The sequence below is a fragment of the Ailuropoda melanoleuca genome, chromosome 17 (assembly GCF_002007445.2).
Source record: "Ailuropoda melanoleuca isolate Jingjing chromosome 17, ASM200744v2, whole genome shotgun sequence".
NCBI classification, from domain to species: domain Eukaryota; kingdom Metazoa; phylum Chordata; class Mammalia; order Carnivora; family Ursidae; genus Ailuropoda; species Ailuropoda melanoleuca.
The window spans coordinates 42,215,449-42,240,954 of record NC_048234.1 but is presented as its reverse complement, the minus strand read 5'-3'; the positions used below and the strand labels follow the sequence as shown (position 1 = coordinate 42,240,954).

The 25,506-nt window shown below is 38.0% G+C and overlaps 1 protein-coding gene across 1 annotated transcript; it reads left to right on the top strand.

Annotated features, from left to right (window-relative positions):
- The first annotated feature begins 320 nt into the window (after positions 1-320).
- LOC117796976 (protein FAM240B-like) lies at positions 321-24,928 on the top strand. The gene is made up of 3 exons (XM_034647208.1): positions 321-390; positions 13,979-14,124; positions 24,835-24,928. Exons 2-3 carry the CDS (start codon positions 13,982-13,984, stop codon positions 24,926-24,928), a joined length of 237 nt encoding a protein of 78 aa, XP_034503099.1. The 5' UTR covers positions 321-390; positions 13,979-13,981.
- Positions 24,929-25,506: the final 578 nt, after the last annotated feature.

The following is a 25,506-nucleotide window of genomic DNA, read 5'->3' as shown; positions in this document are numbered from 1 at the left end:
CAGTACATGTTCTAAATCGTCATTCTTGGTTCAGGCCAAGTCATAGCACTCATGGGACCGGCCAAAACAGAAGCTCGCTTGCCTTTGGAGCTGGTCGGGTAGCAAGAGATGGAATTTATTTAGAGCTGTCTTTCACCACAAGTGAAGGCTGCAATGTCCCTGAAAAGATATTGTCTGATTCTGCTACTAATTAGGCTCAAATGACCTTGAAAGGCTCAGGGATTTCTGTAATTCCTCCACTCCATATATAAAGGGCTGCAACAATGAGATTGTAAGACAGTGCCTGTGGCCTTCACAAAACAGAGCCAAGGAGTCAGGAGCAGAGCTGTGAAACTTGACCTACTTTGCACTACAGCAGGATATCAGCTCACCTGCAAATTCATCTTTAAGGTACAGTGTGTTGAGCTTGTGTTGTCAGATGTGGGAACAGCTCACATTTGGAGCTGGGAATTGAGATACAATCCCTTTTTTTTTTAAAGACTTCATTTATTTATTTGACAGAGACAGCCAGTGAGAGAGGGAACACAAGCAGGGGGAGTGGGAGAGGAAGAAGCAGGCTCCNNNNCGATCCCAGAACGCTGGGATCACGCCCTGAGCCGAAGGCAGACGCTTAACCGCTGTGCCACCCAGGCGCCCCTGAGATACAATCCTTATACTTTTGTCCTATGTTGGCCACTTGGGCTTATTTTCTCCCCACTTTGCACTAGTTTGAGAATAAGTTTCAACAGAGGCTTTCCATCTCTGATTTCTGCATGTCAACAATGCATAGATTTCAAGTTAAAGAGTATGAAAAAAAATTAGTGTCGATCTCACTGAGCAAGTCTCTCTTAAGATTAAATAAAATACAGAATATATCTCATATTGATTGATGGGTAACTTCATATTGATGGAAACATTCACTATAGTTTCCCAAACTATGGAGGCTTCTTGGAAAACTGACAGTCAGGAAGGTTAATCTTTAATTTGGGGTTGTTACTTGACTGAGTAACCTGACACTTAAGAAATTAAACTGGAGAATTTTCTTTTGTTTTATTTTCTGTGATTGGCCATTATGTGGTCCCTAGTTACACAGATGTAAGTACATGAGTCTCACGCAAAGCCAAGGTTTAATAAATGTTATTTGATTAAAGTAATATTTATTTAAGAGGGAGTTATTCTTGAAGTGTAAATTAATCTGTAAAGTAAATTTAAGAATTGCCATTGGGATTTTGACTTATCAAATTGGAAATGAGTTACTGCAAATAAAACTAATCCTCTCAATACATATAAACTCCAGTTAAAAAAACAAACAAACAAATTTTGCTATGGGGGACGCAGAGAAATAGAGCTGCTCATTTATCAGAGAATAGCCCACTTTTGCTAAAGGCCTAATTATTGATATTTGTCCTTTCCTTATGTGCAAGGCAGCCAGATTTCTCATTTGGGGTGAAGAAACTGAAATACAAACCCCTGTAATGTTGAAAACACAGATTACTTCCTTGAACCTTGATGCTGATGGATTTCCCAGACTATTAGAGCTGGAGGGAAACTCAATGAACCTCAATTCACAGATGAGGAGAATGAAGTGGAATTTATTTAGAGCTGTCTCTCACCACAAGTGAGGCTGCAATGTCCCTGAAAAGATACTGTCTGATTCTGCTATTAATTAGGCTCAAATGACCTTGAGACTGTAGGACAGTGCAAATCTTTGCCAAAATCTAAAAAAGAAACATTTTAAACAGGAAATGACAGTCATAAAATTTAAAAAAAATTTGAATATATAGATAAGAAATAACTATATGTTAATAATAATATGATTGAAATAGCTATAAGCCAAATATCATCCAAAGAAAATAGGAGAAATAGAATTATAGCTGGCCCCTTCAAAATATCCACAGTTAGAAGTTTGAGCATTTCTTTTTACTTATCTCAAACTATGTATCTTTCCTATTAGCATAAGCATGCAATAAAACTGGTTAAAATTTATATTCGTTTAAATGATGAATTCTTTTTATGTGTGAAGCATAATTTAATTAAAAGACAAACTGACTGTAAATCAGTATACCATGATTGTTTATTCATTAATTCAACAAATTTAAGTGCCAACTACTTTCTTTCTTTTTTACATTTTTTATTTAAATTCGATTAATTAACGTATGGTGTATTATTGGTTTCAGAGGTACAGGCCTGTGATTCATCAGTCTTATATAATACCAAGTGCTCATTACATCACATGCCTTCCTTGACGTCCATCACTGAGTTAACACATCCTTCCATCCCTCTCCCCTCCAGCAACGTTCAGTTTGTTGAGTCTCTTACAGTTTGTCTCACTCTGGTTTCGTCTTGTTTTATTTTTTCCTCTCTTCCCCTATGATCCTCTGTTTTGTTTCTTAAATTCCACATATCAGTGAGATCCTATGATAATTGTCTTTGTCTGATTGACTTATTTCACTTAGCATAATACCCTCTAGTTCCATCCATGTCATTGCAAGTAAGTGCCGACTACTTTCCATGGTCTACCGTGAGGTGGTGCATTCAAGTATGTTCTCCTGAGTAGACAGCCAGAGACTGTGCTGGAGCCTTCTCACTAAGAGCTGAACACACTGGAGGCTGGAAGTGTGTCTTTAGCAGAGGGTCTCTAAGTGCATAAACATTCCAACACTCATGTAACTGCAGAGGGCAATATTATACACTCAACATTTAATGCAATTAGACTTCTAGGAGTTTATGCTCCTGATACACTTGTATATATGAGCAAAATGTATGACTCACTGTAATTTTTTGTTAATAGACCCAAACAGGAATTAACTTAAATGTCCATCAATATGAGAATCATTAAATAAATGATGGCATATTCCTAAAAAATGGGGACCATAAAAAACAATGTGGGCTGGTGAGGAAATATCTTCTTACATGAAAAAAGCAAAATGCAGAACAACGTATATAGTATTGTCCTACTTGCAAAAAAGAACATGTTATATACACATATGTATGTGTACACATGCTTTCATGAAAGTGGAAATATCATCATTAATAGCGGATATCTTCAGGAAATAAACCCAGCAGCAATGGGAAAGGAGGAGAAAGACTTTTAGGTTTGTATACTTCAGTACTTTTTAAAGTGTTCTGCTGTGTACATACCATATTCACTTTTTGAAATGTAGTTTTAAAAGACCATCTTTGATGATAATGTAAAACTTTGTAACACATTGGCCAAATTATTTGGGAGATTTTCTGTTGAGAAAGATTGACTAAATTATGGCATACAATAATTATCATATGCACCCCCAAATATATGGACCATCACAACAAAAGGAAACAAAGGAAAAACACTGTCCTATAATATTCAGAGAGAAAAAGGAAAGTGAATGCTCCTCTAAGTCTCCATATTTCTCCTCTCAAGTGTTTTATTTTCTTCAATACCACCACCAACTGTGCCAGTTATTTGGCTGTCCTTTGTCAGCCCTATTCACTCTTCCTTCCTCCCAGTCCAACCTTCCTGCTGAATTTGTGCATTTCAACACAGCTGCCTCTCACACCTCTTGAGTTTCTAAGGAATTATGCTTTATTAATCACAATGATCCAGTTTATTTAGAAAGCACATCCTGTGAGACAGAAATTAGGAAGAACACCATCATGACTATTCTCACTCATCAGGGCAACAGAGATGATTAAAGAGGATTTGTTCCAAATATCCCATTTGCTACAAGGAAAAAAAAGTTTCTGGAAACAATGATTTGGGGAAATTGGAATCAGGTTAAAGCCTACTCTTTTTAAAAAGATACACAGTCGATTTTCTAGTTCAGAAAAAAAAAATAACAGCGAATAGTAGTGACAGTCAGGCACTGGGCTGGGATTTTGGTAAAGGTGGGGAGGACAGAAACAATATTTTAGCCAAATTTTGTATTTTAGCCAACTTTCAAAGTTTTTAATAGGAATAGAATATAAAATTTGCTAAAGAAGTTATCATTTTTAGCTCAAAATTCTTTGGAGATTTTTTAAAAATATTTTTATTTATTTACTTGAGAGAAAGAGGGAGAGAGACAGCGTGCTTGCATGTGTGCACAAGGAGGGGGAGGGGCAGAGGGAGAAGCAGACTCCCTACTCAGCAAGAGCCTGACAGGGCACTCAAACCCAGGACCCAGGGATCACCACCTGAGCCAAAGGCAGACACTTAACTGACTGAGTCACCCAGGTACCCTTCTTTGGAGATTTTTAATTGACCAGATGAGTGGTGTCAACACAAAAGATCATAGGTGTTTTGTCTATTGGACAAGCAAATCCAAAATGTGCTGTGCGAAGGGCACCAAATCAAGAAGTGTCCTTGCTCCAGAGTAGTTTAGAGTCCAGTTAATGGGAAAAGGGTATGGAGACCTGGCTCCTACTCCTACCTCAGCCGGTGTGGAAGCTCTTCATGCTTCAGAAGAGTTGGGAAGACGCAGACCCAAGGTCTTCTCTGTGCATGGCAGGATGGTTTTACTGGCCTCTCAGTTCCCTCCCAGCCCCAATTAGGTGGAGATCAAATGGAACAACCAGGAGGTGACCAATATAAACCTGTAGTGGTTAGCAGTGACCTAGGAGGTGGAGGAGGCTAAATTCTGTTTGCTTTTGCTTTGCAATGTTTCATTTTAACTTTACATGTGCCCAGTGTATGTTGGTCCTGGAATCTAAGACATAGCTACATGGTTCATGAGGAATTCAGGTTTTCCCCTCCAGTACCTGCTATAGGTTTCGAAGACTGGTGACCAAAAGACCAAATCCACCACCAGACAAGCTCTGATGTTTCATACAATACTTTAAAATGTCTTAAATTAATTATTAATATTTTAAAATAAGGAAGTTATACATATTTTTTAAAATTAGGATTTCCAGCTTCTCTTGGAAAACAAATATCTGGTAACACTGGAACGGTGCTCCACTGGCAATAGTCAGTTGGAGCTGACTGGTTGTGTCTCCTTCAAATGGACCATATGTTCTAGAATTTGCCACAGAGCCTTCTAAACACACCTAGACCAATAATAATAATAATAATGATAATAAAATAAACACATCTAGACCACTCTCAGGCTTCTGAATCTGTGGCCTTTGATTTGTAGGTAATCAACATTATGTATATAAAGTAGACAACCCAGAATTTTGTTAAGCATTTACTGCGTCAAGTGCTAAATATTTACCACAGCAGCCTTTCCAGTTGAAAACTCATTAACCCTGTGAAAGTACATATAATTTCATCTTACAGACGGGAAAACAGAGACTTAGTTCTGTTATCGGGCAAGTAACTTGGCCATGTGGGGTATAGAGGTCTCCTACCTCCTAGTCCAGGGCTCTTTCCTTGATACAAGCAGGGCTCTGCTCCATGACACTCTCGGCTCCAGAGCAGGATATCTCTGTGTGCATTGAAAACATTCCTCAGCAAGAGAATAGCCCATAATTCACAACTGCCCATAGTGTCAGATGTATGCTTTTGTATAAAGACTACTTTCTAACTTTTTATTTTGAAGTCATTTTGGATTTAGACAGAGTTGCAAACCTGTCACCCAGTTTACTCCAATGTTAACATCTTACATAACCAAATATACATAACAAAACTCCGAAATTAACATTCATATAATAAAATTAACTGCAGACTTTATTTGGATCCTGTTTTTCCACTAACATCTTTTTTTCTGCTCCAGGATCCAATCCGAGATACTACATTGCATTTAGGAAGTGTATATATGTCATATAGTTATCAGGTCTCCTTTGTCTCCAATATGTGATAATTTCTCAGTGTTTCCTTGTCTTTTGTGACCTTGACACTTTTAATGAATATTTTGTAGAATGTTCTCAAATTTGAATTTATCTACAGTTTTCTTATAAATAGATAATTTTCTGGTGTTAGAGGAGGTATATTACAGAGGCAATGTGCCCCTCTATCAAACTGTATTGGGGGCATATAATATCAACATTGCTCGTTACCAGTGATATGAACCTTCATCACATGGGTAGAGTGGTGCTTTTTTCTCCCCTGTGAAGTTATTATTTTCACGTCAGTCAGTCACCAAGTCATCCCAGATGCAAAGGGAGGGGGATTCAACCCTACCTGTGATCATATGTTAAAAACACAAGAGTTAGTAAATTTGGGAAGGGATATTTTTGAGGCTGTACAAATATACTGCTTATACTTAAAGTTTCATCACTAATTTTATTATTCATCAATGGGTCCTGCCTCTTGCGATTATTGCTGGGGTGTTTTCATGGTGATTTTCTATTTCCCTCTCTCCTTCTATATTTACTCATCAGAATTCTTCTGAAAGAAATAGTTGTCCCTTTACCCTCATTAATTTTTTAAAATAATTTATATCAGTTTGGATTCATTCTTTGGGTTGTAATTAATAATCAGGTTATGTATTTTGTTGTTTTGTGATTGCAAGCTCTTTCAAGTTGGCTCCTCTGTCTTTTTGCAATGCCCCCCATCTATCTCTCACTTTTTTACTTTTTGGCATTACAAAATGCTCAGTACAAAAAAACCTTAAAAGATAAAGTGTGTCTAGGGATTATTGTCTAAGTTGATGATCTGAATAAGAGGTTGGGGGTAAATGTGAGAGAAGCAAGGTAAATAGCAATTTTGTTTTGAAGAGAGAGAAAATTTATTATTTTTTAAACTATTTATTTGGAAATAATTCCACGGTTATAAAACATTACAAGAATAGTTCAAAGAATTTCCATATACCATATAACTCGGATACACCTAAACCACCCTGTTTGCTCTACTATTTGCTTTACCTATCTACATATTTTTTTCTGAACCATTTGGGAATTAGTTGACTCATCATGAGCCTTCACTTCTAGCTAATTCAGTTAGTACTTCCTAAGAACAGGCTATTCTCTTCCATGATCATACCACAGGTGTCAACTTCAAGAAATTTAACACTGATATGATCCTCTCATTGTCCATATTCCAATTTTGTCCATTGATTCAATATTGACCTTTATAGCATTGAAATTTGATTTTTTAACAGATTAACTAACTAGATTGTTGTTCCTGATCTTACTGGTCCTCATGCTCAGTTGGGTGCCTAGAGTTCCTCTCCTCTACAAGCTGCTGTCTGATCTAGTTACCAAGGCTCCCAACCAAGCCCACAGGGACTCTCGGTGTTGAGAGTGAAGTTTGGACCTGGGTAGGTCCAAGCAATGCTGTTGCAGAGCATCTTGGGGTAATTATATTCTCTGGTGGTAGACACTAATTAGTCCTTANTTAGTCATTTTTTTTTTAGAGAAGATGAACTTTCCCCTAAATAACTGGAAAAAGTGATTCAAAGTGTGGGAGGTGATGACAGGACCTTTGGAATCAGACTGCATAGGTTTAGAGCTCAGCTCTAGCATTTACTGGTTCTGAGATTTTGACAAGAAATTAAACCTTGTAAGCTTGGCTTCTTGTCTGTTATCTGGGGAAATAACACTTATTTCCCAGAGCTATTGATATCATTAAATAAGATAATTTTCAAGATCTCATTAGCAAATGCAAAGCATTATTCATTGCTCATTGTTACTAATGAGTGATGTCAGCACCTGATGAGTAAACAGATGAGGGACTGTGAAATTAGCAGTTCTTGACTAGATCCCTGGCTCTCCCCCTTGTTAGCTCTGGGACTGGGGGAAAGTCATTTAAACTCTCAGAGTCACTTCCTCATCCCCACATAAGGGGNTCATCCCCAAATAAGGGAATAATAAAACCTCCTGCAGTATGTTGAGAATTAAATGAGATAACATTTGGTACTGTACTCAGGGCAGGTTGCTAATATGATTATAAATCATGGTGATGATGATGAGCATTTTTCCTTGGACAAGCTATTCTGTTAAGTGTCTTGGATGGTAATCTCATTTAATTCCTAGAACCACTCATTTTTTTATATGAGAAACTTAAGTTTTAGGAAGGTTATGTTTTCCAAGGTCACATGGATCAAATCCCCTTCTTTACTCATATAATTATTAGTTACTTGTGTAATAATTGTTGGTGTCCCTCTATGATGACTTAGTATCACCCCAATTAATTCAGATAAACCCCACAGAAAGTAACAGGGCTGAGTTATTACAGACACATTCAAAGCAAACATTTTCCCCCCCGTATACGTATTCTTTTAAAATTTCCAACTACTCAAGAATTCACTCATAATGCCCCAGGTGGCCTTTTATTTCACCTGCACCTTTTCTTAAGACCCAAATATCACACTGTGGGTGAAATCTGAGGTAGCTTTAAAGGATATTAATTGGAGGGAGAACTGTATATTTAAATTCAAATAACCCGACCGGATTTTGGAAAGCAGGTTAAAAATAAAGTCTGTTTTAGAACAGGTGCTGCACTGAGAAGAATCACTTTCACATAGTGCTCCAGTTCCATCTGTGGAGGAGGAGAGGAGAAGAAAACTCGCTCTACCCTTTGTCCAGTGGGGCCTGAGTTGGGATGGGAGGGAAAGCCATCAAACCATCTCNTTAAAATTTCCAACTACTCAAGAATTCACTCATAATGCCCCAGGTGGCCTTTTATTTCACCTGCACCTTTTCTTAAGACCCAAATATCACACTGTGGGTGAAATCTGAGGTAGCTTTAAAGGATATTAATTGGAGGGAGAACTGTATATTTAAATTCAAATAACCCGACTGGATTTTGGAAAGCAGGTTAAAAATAAAGTCTGTTTTTGAACAGGTGCTACACTGAGAAGAATCACTTTCACATAGTGCTCCAGTTCCATCTGTGGAGGAGGAGAGGAGAAGAAAACTCGCTCTACCCTTTGTCCAGTGGGGCCTGAGTTGGGATGGGAGGGAAAGCCATCAGACCATCTCAGGCCCATAATCAGTTGCTGTCATCTTAGCAACTGGACCTAGAAACATCGTTCCTAAAGATATTTTCACTAAAGGTGGGCCACCTGAGAGGAAATGGGGTGATATCCATGTCCCCCAGCAGCTATAGGGGCAGAATCTCCAGGTGATAGAAGCAGCATTTGGCAGAACAGTGAGATTATATTTTACTAAGTGCTGGAGGGATCAGTGAACCATGTGTGTGCTTATTTTAGTCCTTATCTTGTCACACATGAAACTGTAGTAGTGGGCAACTCTGACAAAGGTATTGGAGAGGAGCAGGGTCAGTGACAAGCACCNAGTGACAAGCACAGGCTTTGAATTGGGACAAGGTTTCAATCCCAGCTCCACCTGCATTGATGACATGACCTTGGGCATCAATGACTTTGGGCAATGGTTTGCCTCTTTGCACCTCCTCTGTCAAATGTGGGTAAGAATAAGATTGTGAGAGTCAAATGCAAGATGTGAAGCACTTCGAAGAGTGAACAGTATTCAGTAAGTACTCAATAAAGGGTATAAAACTAAGTCACAAATCACAGACTAGCAGCCCACCCACCAGTAGGTGAATGTGTGGCAGCAAGTTTTACTGGCTCGTTGGTGGGGGGAGGACTGCTCCATCCTGAACTCACTTCTACTCTTTCTTGTCCCACCAGGGCTGAGTATCCATTGCCAATACCCTATCGTCTATCTTAAAGGAGAGAAATAATTCTCTGTATGCATGTTTTATAAATCACAATTAGGGATACAAAAAAGATAAGAACAGTGAATCTGATATATATTTTTAAAGGAGGGGAAACAGGTACTATTCTTAAGTGTTGATTATGAAAATAATGAGAATAATTCACTTATGTGAACTTCTTGTCACTAGAGTTATTTAAATTTGCTGCTCCTGAGTTTCGAGCCATTGGGGGTGAAGGACAACACAGCTATATGGGTATCAAGAAAAATAAATTATCCTGCATTCTTAGAGAATTTCAGGATTAGAGGGAACCAAAAATAAATCAGAAGCACACACACTCACTTGAGAAGTCTATTCCTCTCCAATCTGCATATACCATGAGAAGGAAAGCAGGAAATTGAAACATAGAAAAGATGAATGTAAAGATCTAAACTTGGGTTTATAAAAAAAATCACTTGCAGAAGAACAGAATGAAGACATCTGAGTTTGAAAAATTCCTCTGTAAAAAATAGGAACTTAATCTCAAAATCTTTAAATGTGACTCAGGAGATTTCAGGTACCTGATGGATTTATGTGTCTGCACATTCCTTGGTATTTCTATTTTGTGACTATAAAGCGCCACTGATCTGTCCCACAGGAGATCACAGTAGCTTTCTCTTTTTCCTGGTCCCACTCAGAACAACTGGGGAAAATAATGCCTTTTCACTCTCCCTGGTGTGTCTGTCAGGGCAGCACCATATCCATAGGGCATATAGTTGGTGTTTTTCTCTGCCTAGACCAGCAGCAGGTGCAGAGAAAGTAACTGTCAGTGCTTAGGTTTCCCATCAGTACACCCCCAGGGAAAACTAAACTCTTTTTATTTTCTGTTCCCTGTCTTGTTTTGATATTCTTAAACACGTTGGGCATCACTCGGTGAATGTTATTATAGGATCTGACCACAAACATCCCCAAATTGNGTTCCCTGCCTTGTTTTGATATTCTTAAACATGTTGGGCATCACTCGGTGAATGTTATTATAGGATCTGACCACAAACATCCCCAAATTTAACATCCTAGATGATGTAAGAGTGAAACTCATCACCAAGAACTTTTGCTAAAGGCTTCTCTGTATGCAGTCCAACATTGGACCTTGGACAAGAAGGAAAGCGTCTTATCTCTGAGATCTAAGGCTGTCTCATTCTGACAGCCCAGCAACAGACATAAATAAACCTTAAATACATGCTGAGTCAATAAGGAGCAAAGTATTTCATACCATGCATAAACTAAAGACAATAACTTATTTGGGTGATGGTTCATATTCAGTTCACATTTCTGACCTCTCACCAGGGACAGGACAACAGATGGTGAGTTCCCCAAGGGCAAGCGTGTGCTGAGTTGGTAGATGAACATTTAGGGAATGAATGGCATATTTGGAACTTTCATCTATATTAGCATATTTCATCTCCACTTCATGGATAATAAAACTGGGGGTCAGAGCACATAAAGGGCTTATTGCCCAAAGTCACAATAAAGACAACAGTCCTCTGTCCTCCTTCTCATTTCCCTGGCCATCCTGTCTGTCAGGGCATAGCCTCTAGGCCTGGTGAGTGAGGTGGAACTGCAGTTGTGTTTGGCAGGTGGGACAGCTGTCTCCACACATCCCCTAGTGGGTGAGGTGAGACTTAGTGAAGAGCTCCAATCTAGTTGCTTCAGAGACAATAGCAACAGAGAGACTGAACAAGGGTGTTATTCCATGCTCAGGTACAGAGGCAGGAAAAGGGTTACACAGAGAAACTCAGTAGAAGGAAACAGGCAAGAGAGAAAATGAAATAGTTCAGGGTGCGCTGCAGGGAGAGCACAGGGAAGAGATTTTGAGAAGAGCTAAAGAAAAAAACAAGAACAATAAAACCATAGGGCCAAAGCTGCAGATAGAGAATACATCCCTTAAGAAGGGCGATGAGGGAGCCCTCAGACTGGATCCATCTGAAAGTCATCCTTCCTTTGGCCGGCACAGTTTCTGACTCCTTCTTGAACGAAGTGTCTGTATAGCTAACCCCAGTGCCCACCACACTATTGCCACAGTGCAGGAGCTTCACTCCTATATGACGCCTGCCTGGCCACTGAGAGTATCTCAATTCGTGACTCTTCCTGAAGAGTCACAGCCAAAGGTCGCAGCCCCCAAAGTGCTTCCTAACCCAAAGGGAACAGGAAGCAGAACCAAGGTGTATCAGATTCTTTGGAGCCTGCTGCCTGATTTCCTTTGGGTTCACCCAGATTTAATTTATTCCTTTAGTGTATGGACACCACTCTGTTTTCTTCTGTTTCTCTTAAAGTAGCTCACAATTATGCAAGTATAGTGACTGCTAGAATAAATCTTCCTTCCATGTCTTCACCCCAAATGGGGAGAACGTGAAATGACAGGATGATGTGAGTAGTCTTTGTGCCTGCATAGGCTTCTTTTTTTTTATGAAAAATTATTTAGAAAAATGTTAATTCTAAATTTCAAGAAAAGAAAAAAAATCCAGTGAGTACCTATGTAACCAAACTATCCTTTCTCTGAATTCTGAATATCTAATATGAAATAAAATGTGTAGGAGCACCTTGTAATAAAGGAATGTGTGAATAAGTCATGCATTACTCTTGGTCTACTTAAGTTGCAAGTTTGCAAACTTGCCTGTTCTAAGCAAGCACTATTTTCTTACGTAACATTTATACAGGTAGAGTCACATGAGGAAAATGAGAACACTTAGGACACCTCGGCAGCTTGGACTAAATCCATAGGAAACCTAATTGCTATAGGGGAACACACACCCATACTCTAGTTCTATGAATGCTGCTATATATTTTTAACAACCCTTTAACATCAAATGACTAAGAAGTTATTAGAATTCTGTGCACTGAATCCATTAGCCTGGGGGAGAAAATAAGTGGGAAATATGCTTTTAAAAGACGGAGCATTTGCTATCTCCAGGCTGGAGCTTCAGAACTCAAGTAAGGCTTAGAGAAAACCTGGAGGGGCTTTCTAGGGCACGACACCTCCCGAGACTGCAGACGGCCAATAGGCTGGAGCACGTTCCCTACTCAGAAAGCGCGAAAGTCACCCTCCAGACTTTTGCTCAGCACCTGAGATACTTCAGAAAGGCTGTTGGCAATTCCGGGCCAGCTTTCTTTAGAAAAAAAATTAACTTGACAAGGGTCATTTAATTTAATTTAATGAAGAATAACTAAGAACCTATTATATGTTTCAAGATATCAAAAACAATAGCAAAATAGTAAGGTCCAAGTCCTTCCCCATCTCCAGTCAGGGCCAAAGCTCTTCTTTAAGCAGGTACTCACCAACAGTCAGAGAAGGATCTTTTCCGCTGTCCTTCACATCTACCTGCCTGCCAGAGACACTAAGATGGGGAGAATGAGCAATGTTCACATAAGAAGTGAACATTTTTGAGTATTAAATGTGCACATTCATGGGATACACACACATGCCACACAAGCTTGCTCTGGATGTGGCCATTTCCAGATATGGTGACCATTTCTTGTGATGAGAATCTCAGAACCAAGAGTATCCATTTTGAAAATGGACAGACCTAGGTTCAAATTCCACCATCCCGCGTTCAGCTATGAGGATATAGGCAAATTCTATTTCTCAGTTTACTCATCTGAACAATGAGTGTGGAATCACCCAGCTCCCAGAGTTGTAGGAAGGATCGAATGCAAGTGTGCATAGAAGGCCTATCACATATTATGTGCTCAATAAATGGTAGAGGTGATTGTTATTCTGCGAGGAAAGATGGAAAGAGCATAACATCTATTGATTACCTATTTGTCATCTATTGTATTTAGAGCTTCTGCACGTACATTTCATTTTGTATACATACACACACAACTGTGGAGTAACTGTTAAGGGTCATTTCTTTAAGTTAAAATCATAAGTATCATACAAATATAAAATGAATATGAATCAAATATTTTATTTAACTTATGAGAAAACTAGTAAAATATTACAACTAATTCAAAAAGAATAATAAAAAGAACACATATGTAGGCTATCACAAATACTGAAGTGAATTTAGAAGTAGATTAAAATTGCTTGGTATCCACACAGCTATCAATTGCATTCCCTTAGACAATTGCATTCAAAATTTACTTGAATCTCTATGTTCAAGAATCATTTGCATTACCATATTTTTTCTATAATTTCGGAGTTGTAAAGTAGCTCAAAGACAATAAAATGGGCAGGCACCCTGTAGAATCAGATAGTCTGTAAGGGTTATTAGACATCCTTTTTATTTTTGTTCATTTCAATTTTTTTACTATATTTTCTGACAGAACCATTATTATTCCCATTTGCAGGTGAGGAAACAAAATCATGGTGACTGTGTAATTGTCTACAGTCACCAAAAGTGTAAATGGCAAGGGCTGGATTCAAATTCATCTTTCATCACTTCAAAATTAGAGTGACTTTATTTGAAGAACTGGGATTTTTTTTTTTCTTCTGTTTTTCAGGGGATGAATAATCAATATATCCGTCGGGAAGTCTTCTGCTGTGAAACTTGTCATGAGCTCAAAAGCTTCTGGGAAAAAGAAATTAGCAAACAGACTTGTTACAGGGAACTGGAAGAAGATCGTCAGGGAAGGAGCGCCCTGAGAAAGTATGTGGATTATTTCTCTACTATTCTTAAATTAGATTTCTGTAGAAATATACCAGATGTGAAGATGGGAGACTGAATTATTTTCATTATCACTGTTCTAAAAATGCAAATATTCAATATGGTATGGTGAAGTCAGTGAAGCCATGAGAAGAAAGGAAAACAAGACCTGGAAGAAGCTTCTTATATTCACAGGTCTTAGAGAAAAGGTCACTACATACCATGCAGAGCCACAGAGGAAGCACCAGGTCTTGCCCAGGTGTCAGAAGACAGAAGCATGGTGAAAATCTAAGCCAGACCTTTTATTGGAGTTTCTGAACAAAAGGCAAGGCAGAGTAAACAGTTTAGAATTCACTAATTTGAATAATCCCAGAGGGCTTTGGGCTATAGATGTGGTTCCTAGTTGTCCGGTACCTGGCTCTGGGGCGGTTTAAGGAAGGGGAAATATGGCTTCGCGTGTGAGAGTTAGAGGTGGTTGCATCCCAGAGTCAGGACTGGTTGACATGCTCACAGCAAGCCTTTTGATATCTCTAAGAAAAGGCTAGTCCTTTCCATGGCCAGCAAGCTTCTTAAGGTGTCAAAACATCATAAAGTATAGAAAATTCAAGACATGGTTAATTCATCTTCTCGTTCAGACTTACCACCACCTATACCAGGGTTTTTCAACCTAGCACCATTGACATTTAGGGCCATATCATTCTTTAGGGGCAGGGGCTGTCCTGTGCTTTGTAAGATGTTTAGCAGCATCCCTCAAAATGGTACAGTCCAGTAGGACACCCCTACCCATGTGAGAACAAAAATATTTGCTGACATTACCAACTATCCCCTAGATGGCAAATTCACCCCTTATTGAGAACCAGTGACTTATAGATAAAGATGAGCCTTTTTATGTATAAATAAAAGTGAGGTTCTATTATTTATATCTTGATAAACCGAAGAATTTTTTTCCTCACCTCTCCTTTGTTTCAATCCCCAGCACATGAGCTACACTAAATTTCAAGGTTAGGTCAACAGATATATGTAAGTATAAAAGATCTCACATCTGGGATGACATATATTAATATTCTTGGGGGGAGGAAAATGTGGTCTTCCTCTCTTTGACAAGTAAACTTGATATTCTTGCCAAAGGAATCTACCGAAGGGAAACATACACTTATGTGAGGTCACACGTGTCCACGTCACTCTGAATAAAAGAGCCAGCACCTTCCCTCACTCGTGCAGAGCTTTGGAACAGACAGATCAACTCACCCTTTCAGAAACTATCTGGGTTCTTTCTCCCTAAAATGGGAACAGCCCAGCCGGGCTGTCTGTTTTGCTAAGACGCCGACTCACTGTGGAGGGCCAGCTGAGTATTCTGTTAGTCACAAGGCACTATGCCTCCATGTTTCTGATCAAGCTGAGCTGAAAACGTGTGTAATTCACATGTGTTGGACCAACATTAACTTCTAAAAACCTTTATTAGCTCTGGAGGGGAAATAGTTTCTCTCCATAGCCAAAGAAGAGCTCTGCCACCATTCCAGCTACATTCCTGTTTAACCAGCAAGCAAAATCAGGCTTTTTTACGTGCAGAAGAGTCACATATTAGAGCATCCAGTCCTGGTGGTTCCAGGGGAGTGAGGAAAGTCAGTTGTGTGGTTCCTGCCTTCTTTCACACTCCAAGTCTTGGCCCACAAACCCACTGGGAGTCAAATCCCAGGATGAACTCTCTGTACATCTTCCTTTCCAGAACACTCAAGATATGGAATGAAAAACGTAATTTGTAATATCATTTTATTTTTATCAAAATATACACAGTCTATCTGTATATATAAGAAAAGAAAATACTAAGATACTAAGAACAGTTATTTTTGACTGGTGGAATGGCAGATTTTATGCGTATAAGCCCTCCTGATTTTTCCAAAGCTTCTACAAGGATGCTCTGCCGTTTTGTAATTAGAAAAAATAATGTTGTGAAAAAGACAACCAACTGAAAATGGTGCATAGAACAAACGCATTCACAAAAAATCAAACAATTTTTTTAAATTTTAAAATAGATTAAACAAATAATTCTCCAGATTCCCATGTGCCCCAGAAATGACCCCTTCTAAGTTGGGGCACTTTTCTCCCTCTTCTATAACCAAGAGAACAAATCTTCAAGATGTGCTCATCATGAAACATTTCATCATTGTGTCCCACAAATAAATGTTTAAAGATGTGAACAGAGCCTCTGCATTGAAAATCTTCAGGAGCAGGGGAATAGAGGCAGCTTGCTGTGGTTCCCCCCTCTGTTCTGGAGTCTCACTTACCAGAGCTATTTCCCTTATCAACTATGCATAAAAAACCCAAAACCTTTCTTATTTTGGCAAACACTGAATGAAAACCTAATGGTTTTGTTACTATTTTTGCTAAATATCCCAGATTTATTTTCACACCAAAACCAGAAAGTTGGAATATTTGTTTAAATCCTGATGATCTGAACAAACAGTTTGAAACGGAATAATAGTGTACCTTCCAACATACACTTGCAGATCAGTGAATGTCATAAACCTGAACTTCCCTATTCTAGCGCTGTGGCCTATGCCTCCCCATACTCCACTATAATAAGCACACACTCCCAGCATACATACATAATACTCACTGTCTTTTTTATTCTACCCTCCACTTACAAAAGGCAAATTCAAGCCACTGTGCAATACAGAAATGTTCTAAGTGAATGCTAGAAGACAAAAACCCTAAAATTTTCCACCAACCCCTTTGCTGATAGAACAAAATCAATATTGCTTTATGTTCTTCTCTGCTGGTCTGACCAGCAAGCCTTGTGCCAAAGCTGGGTAGAGTGGAAACAGGTGTTTTGCCATGGATATGCTTGTTAGCACACTCCTGTAGGGTCACTGATGGAGGAATTCAGCCAGAGCTGGAGAGCATCTATTTACCCCGGTAACTGATGTACCCGGCAGAGGCCTTGTGAGATCATGAAGAAAGGTGAGTGACCCCAGAACTAGAAACCTCTTACTTTCTCTGAATGTGGCCAGAAAGAAGCAACACAACTGGCATAGGGTTGGTCCATAGAGAAGCTGAAAAATGTTTGCAAATAACTAATGGAGACAATTTGAGAATAGTCAAATGCAGTGTAGGTATGATGACCAAACCTCCTGGTTTTGAGGACAGTCCAGGTATACACCTATCATTTTGTTATAATTACAGATTATAATTTTCCCTTTTATTTTAAAACTATTTCAGTTTAGATGATAAATTATATGAACACCTAAGTCTAAATGATCAGCTTGTAACTATAACTGAGAAACTGTGCAGTGCTTTTATATATATATATATATATATATATATATAGTGGTTTAGTATAAGAATAGTCTTCAAAATACCTCTTCAGAATTTAACAGAATTCATAGCATCAGGTAGACATAAAATCTGGTGGACTTGAGTGGGAAAAGGGGTTTATCAAGCCTCACCACAAGACCACTCACCTCCCTCTGCTTGATTCCTGCTTATCAGCTGTGTCAGTCAGGATGCTTTCAGCTGCAGGTAACAAAATATCCAACTCATAATCTCCTAGCTAGATGAAATCATTATTTCAAACTTGTTATAAAATAAGATTTAGTCTAAAAAGAACACCAGTGAGAAAAAAATTAGATTTTTCATTAAACTGAGGATGGGGAATGTGATTAGTAAACTGACTTGGTCAGATCATTAGGCCAAGGCTGTCAGCCTGTGTTGATTGTTGGAGCTCTGCCCCACAATCAGGCCAGTGAGCTGTAGGTCACAAAGAAACCAGGATCAGGCCCATCTCTCTTTACTAAGGAAAAACTACTATAAAGGCGTGTCTGTTATTTTACAGGAATAGAAGCAGCAAAACCATTGTCTGACCTTTCATATTCAAACAGAAGTACAGAGATTGTAATGGAGTACCAAGATCTGGACTGGGAGATCAAGAACTCAATAAACTATAAACTCTTTGATGACAGGGATTATTTTACTACTCTTCTTTACATATTGTAGAAACCACAGAAGTGCTCTATTCAGAGCTCCTTCAAGACAGCTGGCAATGGGGCACATACCTGACTGAGAACTCTAGCTGCCACCCTTCTGGATCCATCACTGAGCTTGAGCTGAAGCCGCACTTAACCCTGACTGCTCCTAGCCCATGACGGAGCATGGCAGAGGAAACTAATTCTGGGCAGTTCCTGCATGACAGAGTTCCTCTGCTGGGCAACTTGCCCAGGGCCTCCCCATCAACCCAGCCCAAGCTTTTTTAGAACTATGCTGTGGGGTGGAGCTCTCCCTACCCACATTTTCCCCCTCCCTCTCCTTCCACAGTTTTCAGGCCAGCATGGAAGTCTGAAGGCTGTCCTGACCACTTCGGTTCACTCTCCACCTTTATTTTTCATGAGTGATTCCTGCAAGTCTGCTTCTTGTAGGATCCAAACTGACACATATATTTATGTGCCTCGCACATGATAAAAAAAATCTAATTTTGTGCCCAACTGCTCATCATAGTTTCCCAGTTAGGACATTACTATTCTAGTTTAAGAATCTCAGAAAAAACATCATGCGTTCTAGTCAAACCCCATACTTACCAGGGAGAATCTGTGTTCCTATATATTAACTACAACGCCTCCAAAAATTAGATGAATCTAGAATAATAAATAGTAAATATTGTTTGGTCTCCATTTGAAAAGTGAGGTCAATATTTGTAGGCATAAGGGAAAATGTTATCTTCAAACTTCAAATGCCGGTTGTATTGCTCTCTATTGTATCTCAGTCTGCACACCAATTTTTAAGCATTACCTGTCTCATATTGACCTTCTTTACCACATAACAAAAGGTATGTATATGCACTAATATTCACCAGTTTACTGAGAACCCAAGATAAATGGAAGCAACACAATGATAAATAATGTTGATCAGAAAGGGGCAGCAAACAGTCTAAATATTCAGAAAACAAGATTTAAAGAAAACTTGGGTAGATAGAGTCCTGAATCCTTCACCATCTGGCAATAAATAGTGTTATAGCTATTATAAAAAGTGGATAAATGTGTCATAAACCCCAGATTCCTAAACTCTGTTCCTAGAATAAATTCATCATTTCAAATGTGTTAATTTGGTGAGAAGCAAAGGGCAAGATTGGATGGGTATGAGATTTATTGGGGGAAACACCTGTCAGACAAAAATAGGGAAGAAGTTGTGGTGTGCTAATAAATGTTTAAAAACTGGCTCTCTGTGGGAAAAATGTACGTGTGTATGCATATGTAAGTTTATCATAAATTTCACAGGTATAAAGGATGTGTAGCACAAAATTTACAAATATTAAGAAAATATACAATGCTCTTTATTATAAATTCCATATAGCTAACTGATTTTCATAGTATGCTTTTATTGGTTTTTGCCACCCTTTTTCATCCATAGCCAATCTATAGTTGCAATTCAACCATGATTTGACAAAATCGGACAATGAATACTTAATTACTATTAATTTAACAAGTAAGTCAGATCAAGGATAGTTTTCTAGCACTGGAAGAATATTTACACAATCTATCCATATGCATGTATTTATTTGTTTGATATTTGCAGTGTAATAGCTATAAACACAGCACACTTCTAAATTTAATCAGCATTATTAAAATTGTCTCCATCACTTTAAAAGTCTAAATGGGAGGTCAACAAACATTTTCTATAAGTTCAAAGTAGTAAATATTGAGGGGAGGGGTCATGTGGTCTCTGTTGTAACTACTCAGCTCTGTCGTTGTATGAAAGCAGCTGTAGACAATATGTAAACAAAGGGTCAACACTGTATTTCAATGAAACTTTTTACATACACGGGCAGCTGGCCAGATTTGCCCTGAGGGCCAGTCCTTTGTCCAGACAATGAACAAAACAATAAACCAAGCCATGATTTGTAGTGTTTGCCAACATCCATGTTGTAAATGGTTTATCTCAAGCTACCGATGTGACATCAATGAAGATGAGCTGAGAAGGCAGTGGCATCCCATCATATAATAATTTCACCATATAAATATAAGAGGCCTAAATAACCTGAAGATCATAGATTATTGTAAAATGCAGTAAAATAACTAGAAACTGATAACTTTCACATAGTTATGACTGTTTTTAATATAATTAAGAATTAATATAATTAATATAACATTAAATTAATAATCTTAATAAGTTTAATAGATTAAAATTAATACAATTTAATTGTAATTTTATAATTTACTCTTAATAATGTTTACATTTAATAATCAGCTTATAAAATCCCTAAAAAATTAATAATTGTCCTCACAAACTAATAGCACACCACTCGGAAGAGCCAGAGAAGTTAAGGAGAGTCATCAGACTGCGATACAGGTCTGACCTCCATGAAAGAGAAAGGGAAGGAAGTGGAGCTGGGTTAGGCAGCAGAATAAGCCTAATAGAGTTTTGGCCGGACTAATGGGAAGTCCCTGAGTCAAAGGCAACTGTTTGAAGAAGTTCTGCATCTTGCAGAGAGAGGCCTGCATTAGTGCCTCTGGTGTGCTCAATCACTGGCTGAGAGGACAGCCCAAGAAAGGTTTGGTCTTGGTGCAAATGCTTGGGGAAGGTGTAGACAGGAAGTAGTTGCAGATGCAAAGTCAGCCATGCTCCCCATAGCAGCATCTCTGAGTGGCACATTTTCATGCCCACTATTTCCAGGAAAAGTTAAAGCCCCTTTAATTAGTGAATGAGTTCACATTATATTAAGAAGTTCATCAAGTTCCATGAAATACACAGATAGGAATTTCTTTAAAAACAGTCATTAGTGAACTTTAAAAGATCTCAATCACAAAAGTCATGTGCATTTGGAGGCAGATTTAGTTAAAGAACCTTTCAGAGATCCTTAATAAAGGGAGATTGTGGGCCTGGAGGTTGGTTACAAGTTAAAATACAAGATGCATACTTAATAAGCATAATGAAGAAACACAGCTTCTGAAAATTACTAAGAGGTGGGTATCAACAGAAGGTCATATAAGCTCAATAAATCATCACTTCCTAAGTAAAGTGTGCAAAAAGCTGTGAAGCAGCTGGCTGCTTATGGGAGAGCAGCTATTCCATGTTTTATCTCACCTTTCAAACAAGCAAACTGTTATTGTTATGTCCATCACTTTAATTTAACTTGAGGTAGAATAAGGATATAATCAATGTCTTAACATTATTCCCCATATCCCTAATTCTTCTCTCAATACTTCAACTTTCAATCCTTGGTTGCTAATGTGCTTAAGCAACAGCTATACCTAACGACAGGCGGACACTCCAGACTCTTTACATTCTTTCCTGGGCCTATAATTGAGCAGAGTTTTAAGTGAGAAGCTGCCAGGAGCTGAACAGTAATAGGCGCCTAAAGGCTTCAAAATATTTATAATACATTACTTGCTTCTAGGAATCTCTCCAAGGAAAATAGATGGGTATGCGAAAAAAGTATTAAGTATTTTTACACTCATTTTATGGTTATTTATGAGTGAAAAATTAAGGTTGAATACAACTTTTTAAATCCTTTTTGGTATATTCTGATTTTCCTGCAGTAAGCATGCATTACTTTGCTTTAGTAATGTTATGAACTGAGTTGTATCCCCTCAAATTCATGTTAAAGTCCTACCCCCCAGTACCTCAGAGTGTGACTGTATTTGGTTATAGGGCCTTTAAAAGAGTGAGACCTTTAGTGTGGGCATAATCCAATCTGATTGCTGTGCTGAGAAGAGGAGATTAGGATGCACAACGGGACACCAGGAATGCACACACACCCAGAGGAAAGGTCACATGAGAATGAAGCAAGAAGGCCGTCTGCCAGCAAAGGAGAAAGGCATTGGGAGAAACCAAATCTACTGACACCTTGATCTAGGACTTCCAGCCTCCAGAGCTATGAGAAAATAAATTTCTGTTGTTTAACCCCCCCAGTCTGTGTATTTTGTTATGGCAGCTCTAGCAAACTAGTAACATTTACCCAATCTTTTCATTTTGGTTATTTTTATATTTATGAAATGAACACATACGCTGAGTATGAAGTGCTCATATATAAGAAGTGAGTATCCTTCTTACTTAGGCTCCTGGACCAGCTCTCCAGGGAAAGCTGACATCAAGTTTCTTGTATATCTTTCTCCAAAGCTTCAATTTGAATAAGCAAATAAATATGTGTGCTATATTTTTATGCAAAATGAGACTACACTATCTTCACTAACCTACACCTTGTTTTTTTAACTTACCCAGAAGTTTTTCAATATAAGCACATTCAGTTCTTCTTTAATGTTTTCCATTATAATGATGTTAACAGTTGATTTAACCAATCACATCAAAGAACACTTAGGTTGTTTTTCATTTTCTGGCTTCACAAACAGTGTTGTAATAAGAATACTTGCACATACATTTTTGCATAATGGATAAGAATTATGGAATAAGTTCATAAAAATGAAAATATTAAGTCGAAAGATGAGTTCTTTGTTGTTGTTGTTTAATTTTGACTTCCAAAGATGTTGTATTGATTTAAACTCCCACCCTGAGTATGGGAGTGCTGATTTCCATAGTTGCTCACACTGTGTGTTGTCAAACTTTTAATCATTGTTAATCTGACAGGTGAAAAATGGCATCTCACTGTTTTAAACTGAATTTAATTAATTATAAGTTTGGTTGACACCTTTTTATATGTATAGGAAACAGCTGGATTTCTTCTTCTGGTACAGCCATTTTATATCCTCTGCCCATTTTACTATAGATTTTCTTTTTCTCAATTGATTTATAAGCACCATGCATTTCTTTTCATGTGTATATATAGTTCTATGAGTTTTGACAGATGCTTAGAGTCATGTAATTACCACAATCAAGATATAGTTCCATCACTCTGAAAAATCCCTCATGCTGCTCCTTTGTGGTCAATTCCTCCACCAATTTCCAATCCCTTGCTACCACTGATCTGTTCTTTATCCCTATAGTTTTGCTTTTTCCAGAATTCCACAAATGAAGTATATAGTATGTAGTCTTTGAGTCTGGCTTTTTTTACTCAGCAAAATATATTTGGGATTAATTATTGTTGTGCATATCTGTTATCTATTCCTTATTGTTGATATTATTCTGTTGTGTGGACGTATCACAGTTTGGTGATCCACTCCCCACTTGAAGGACATTTAGGTCATTTCTAGTTTTTGATGATTATGAATAAAACTGCTGTAAACATTTGCATACAGATTTCTGTGAAACATAGGTCTTCATTTCTCTTGAGTTAATACCCAGGATTAAGATTGCTTGGTCATATGATAAATGCCAAATCATTTTCCCAACTGACCATACCATTTTGCATTTTCACCACAATGTGAAAGAGCTCCAGTTACTCAGCATTCTGACCAACACTTGATTTGAGTTTTGTTGTAAGGGTTTTTTAAAATTTTGTTGGGGTTTTTTTGGGGAGAAGGGGTTAGGAGGGGACTTTTTTGTTGTTCTTTTTTATTTGGGTCATTCTATGAGGTTAGTATTACCTCACTGTAGTTTTAATTTGCATTTTCCTAGTTATGTTAAGCATTACTTTTATGTGTTTATTTGCCATCCATACAACTTCTTTGGTAAAATGTCTGTTCAAATTTTTTGCCTATTACATTGTTTTATTTCTTCACATTTAGTTTGAGCTTTATATATTCTAGAAACAAGTCTCTTAACAGATATGTGCTTTGCAAATATGTTCTCCAGTTATGGCTCACTTTTATTCTCTTTTACAGTGTCTCACAGAGCAAATTTTTAATTTTGATAAAGACCCAAATTGTCTTTTTTTCTGTGAATCACGCTTTTTGTGTTGTATCTAAGAATTTTTTCCTAACCCAAGGGAAATAATGAAGATATTATTTAATGGTTTTGTTTTTTTTTTCTCTAGAAGTCTTAGTCTTACATTTTATATTTAGGTTAATTTTGTATAAGATGTGGAGTATGGATTAAAGTCCTTTTTTTTTTTTAAAGATTTCATCCATTTATTTGAAAGAGAGAGAGCTGAGAGCACAAGTGGGGAGAGGTGGGGTAAGAGGCAAAGGGAGAGGGAAAAACAGACTCCCCACTGAGCAGGGAGCCCCATGTGGGGCTCATCCCAAAACCTTGAGATTATGACCCAAGCTGAAGGCAGAAGGCAGATACTTAACCAACTAAGCCACTCAGGCACCTCTAAAGCCCATTTTTTAAATATGAATGTATGATGCTCCAGCACCATTTGTTTAGAAAAAAATTCCTTCCTCCACTGAGTTGCCTTTGTCTCTTGTCAACAATTAATTGACTGTATTTGGGTATATTTATCTCTGGACTCTATTCTGTTCCATTGACCTAATTGTTCCTTCACCAGTGTCATACTGTCTTGATTATGATAGCTTTATATTAAGTCACAGAATCAAATAATGGGAGTCTTCCAACTTTCTTCTTCAAAATTGTTCCTGATCTAGTTCTTTTGCCTTGCCATATAAAATTTAGACTCAGCCTGTCGTTATCTACCAAAAAGGTTGGCTGGGATTTTGTTTGATGCTACATTGAATCCACACATCAGTTGAGGAAGGAACAAATTTATAAAACTATATATTCATAGATTTTGCTCATTTATCTATTGATTTTTTTCTTCATTAATTTGTAAAAGCCATTTGTTTCTCTTAAAAATATTTGTTAGAAGGAAAAACAAAAACAAAACCTCAATTGGACCAGCAGATATGGAGACAAAAGCACTAACCATTTATATTTTTCCCTCCTCAGGCTCAGAGAAGAATGGAAACAGAGACTGGAGAAAAGGTTGCAGATGCTGGACAATCCTGATGAGAAGAAAAAGCAGGCAAGCACAGTGGGCTGAGAGCTGCCTGCTTCCTCCACTTGAAAGATAACAAGCCACCAAGGGCACTCTTCTAGGAGAAAAATCTAACACCCAAGCTATGTTGATTTACTAAGCAGGACACTCTCTATTCACTTTCCCATTTGTAAGGGATTTACATGTGAAACCTCCCCCAGTGCTAATGGGAGTCATTATCCAACTCAATCCTCTGTACAGGACAGAGTGACCGCCAACGTGACAGGGAAGCTCAGGTTATTTAATATAAAAAGCTCTGAGAATTAACACTCCCCAGGATTCAAAGATCCATGTAGTGTAATTTATTTCCACATTTTCTTTTCATTTTCAAATCTGAATGCTTTATCTAAGCTTACCAAGGGCGATGACCTGGATGGGAATTTGGCTTCCCTGGATCTTTTCTGGAAAAACAGAGTCAATCCTTTCTTCCTGTCCCTCTTTTTGAGAATATAGAAATGCAACTACTTAAAAAAATAAGGCTATTATTATAAAAGTAATAATTCATTAACAATACACTTTGAAAATGAAGTGAACTATCTTTCTCTCCTCTTCCTATTAATTTTTTTTCTCATAAACATCTTTAA

Coding starts and splice junctions, on each gene's coding strand:
- LOC117796976 (XM_034647208.1), top strand. CDS start 13,982: ATGAATAATCAATATATCCGTCGGGAAGTCTTCTGCTGTGAAACTTGT. Junction 14,125..24,834: donor GGAAGGAGCGCCCTGAGAAA/GTATGTGGATTA, acceptor TTCCCTCCTCAG/GCTCAGAGAAGAATGGAAAC.